Source organism: Propithecus coquereli, unplaced genomic scaffold (assembly GCF_000956105.1).
Source record: "Propithecus coquereli isolate 6110/MARCELLA unplaced genomic scaffold, Pcoq_1.0 Scaffold1156, whole genome shotgun sequence".
NCBI classification, from domain to species: domain Eukaryota; kingdom Metazoa; phylum Chordata; class Mammalia; order Primates; family Indriidae; genus Propithecus; species Propithecus coquereli.
In genome coordinates, this window is record NW_012135592.1 from 7553 (window position 1) to 9427 (window position 1875).

At 60.5% G+C, this 1875-nt stretch overlaps 1 protein-coding gene across 1 annotated transcript in view; it reads right to left on the bottom strand.

Moving 5' to 3' along the window:
- Nucleotides 1-1167: 1167 nt before the first annotated feature.
- The window catches only part of LOC105821203 (putative GTP-binding protein 6), a 21201-nt gene continuing 20493 nt past the window's right edge, over nt 1168-1875 (bottom strand). Inside the window, exon 7 of the mRNA XM_012657868.1 lies at nt 1168-1426. Within this exon, the coding sequence (XP_012513322.1) occupies nt 1303-1426 (124 nt within the window). The 3' untranslated portion in view covers nt 1168-1302. The remainder of the gene's footprint in view (nt 1427-1875) is intronic.

Genomic DNA, 1875 nt, shown 5'->3' on the forward strand with positions numbered 1-1875 from the left:
GACATTGTTCTGTCTACCACATGGGACTAGGACGTGGACATCTTTGGGGACATTATTCTGTCTCCCACATGGGATTAGGACGTGGACATCTTTGGCGACATTATTCTGTCTACCACATGAGATTAGGACGTGGACATCTCTGGGGACATTATTCTGCCAACCACACCTTCCCAAGCTGGCAGAGTCACCGCAGCCGGATCCCAGGACAGGTGTGGGATGGGACAGGTGTAGGGGGGCAGGTGCTGGGGGCAGGCCGTGTGCACAATGGAGCCTCACACGTCAGGGACGCCTCGCCCGCCACCCTGCCTTGGGAGAAGTTCCACGCACCCCACTTGCACACGTAGTAGAGATGTAGATTTTTTCACTTGTCCCTGGATGCTGACATTCTGGGACAACCCAAACGACACTGGTGACTCTAATCTAGGTGAACACAAGTCTAAGGAAAAGAAATTAATTAAACAACAGTCCCCAGCACCCAAAGGGAAAGGGAGCACTACTCCACTTCTCCTCAGCATTTCCCGTGGCAGCCCTGCCACGGTCCGGCTGTCCCCCTGTGAGATGCACACGAGTGTCTCTGACACCCCAGGGGACCCTGGACGCTGTGCAGCCCGGAACGTCCCTCCCGGAGCTGAGGACCCGTCTCTGCCACGGGGCCCCGTCACCGCCTCTGGGTGGGTTTGCTCCAAGAGGTCACTTCCCGTTCCTCCAAAAGATGGAGTTTTATTTTTCCTATTGACGACAACGGCTAACACGCACGTGAGGGGCTGCGTCTGCCCGGCTGCGTGAAGGTGAGACTCTGTCACTACATCTCTTAGCGGATGGCCTGCGCCACCAACGCCGTCTGTCTGACACTTCCTCAAGATAGAGCTGCTTCTCTCTTGCATCTTGTGGACGGCTGTCCCGGGCTGCCAGGAGGCCGATTTCTAGCGTTTCTCCAACCGCACCGTGGGGAAAGCACGTCACCATCTGCAAAGCACGTCACCTACGACACAGCCGGACAGGAAGCCACCGTCTGCGCCCACCAGGGCCACGGCTCCCAGCAAGCTCCGGAGGAACCGCAAACCCAGAACAAGGCTTCACCTTCCCGCCACGGAAACGGCCAGTGGGCGAGCAGTCCCCAGCACCCCTGAGACGTTCGGGACCCGTCTGGGGTGGACATGTGGCTGCCCACTCGGCAGCGGTGCCCCCGGCCCTGGCGGTCGCTGCCACGGACGCCCAGGAGCGAGACGGGAGCTGAGACAGATGGAGGCGGCCTCTCGTCTGACGCTGCAAAATACATCTCCCCGGCCGCCAGGCGTCCTTTCATCCTGGAAAGAGCTTCCGGAACTTGCCGTAGGCAGCATTGCTGATGATGACCTTCACGTCGGCCACCCCGTCCTCGGGGATGACGTCCACCTGTTGTACCGTTGCCTCCCGGTGCAGCCAGCTGGGGACAGGGACGCCGGCAGGGACCCGAAGGATTTGGTTAGCTTCACGCTAACGCTGGCCCTACAGGGAGCCTGGACTGTCCCCAAGCCCCTCCCTGTCACCAACCCCCTGCTCGGAGCTTTGGTTTCCCTGGTGGGGTGCACGGTCAGGGTCACGGTTAGGGGGTGCAGGGTCAGGGTTAGGGGGTGCAGGGTTGGGGTTAGGGTTAGGGGTGCAGGGTTGGGGTTAGGGTTGGGGGTGCAGGGTCGGGGTTAGGGTTAGTTGGGTGCAGGGTCAGGGTTAAGGGGTGCAGGATTAGAGGATGCAGGGTCAGGGTTAGTGGGTACAAGGTCAGGGTTGGGGGTGCAGGGTCAGGGTTAGCAGGAGCACGGTCAGGGTTAGTGGATGCAGGGTCGGGGTCAGGGTTAGCGGGTGCAGGGTCAGGGTTAGTGGATGCAGGGTCGGGGT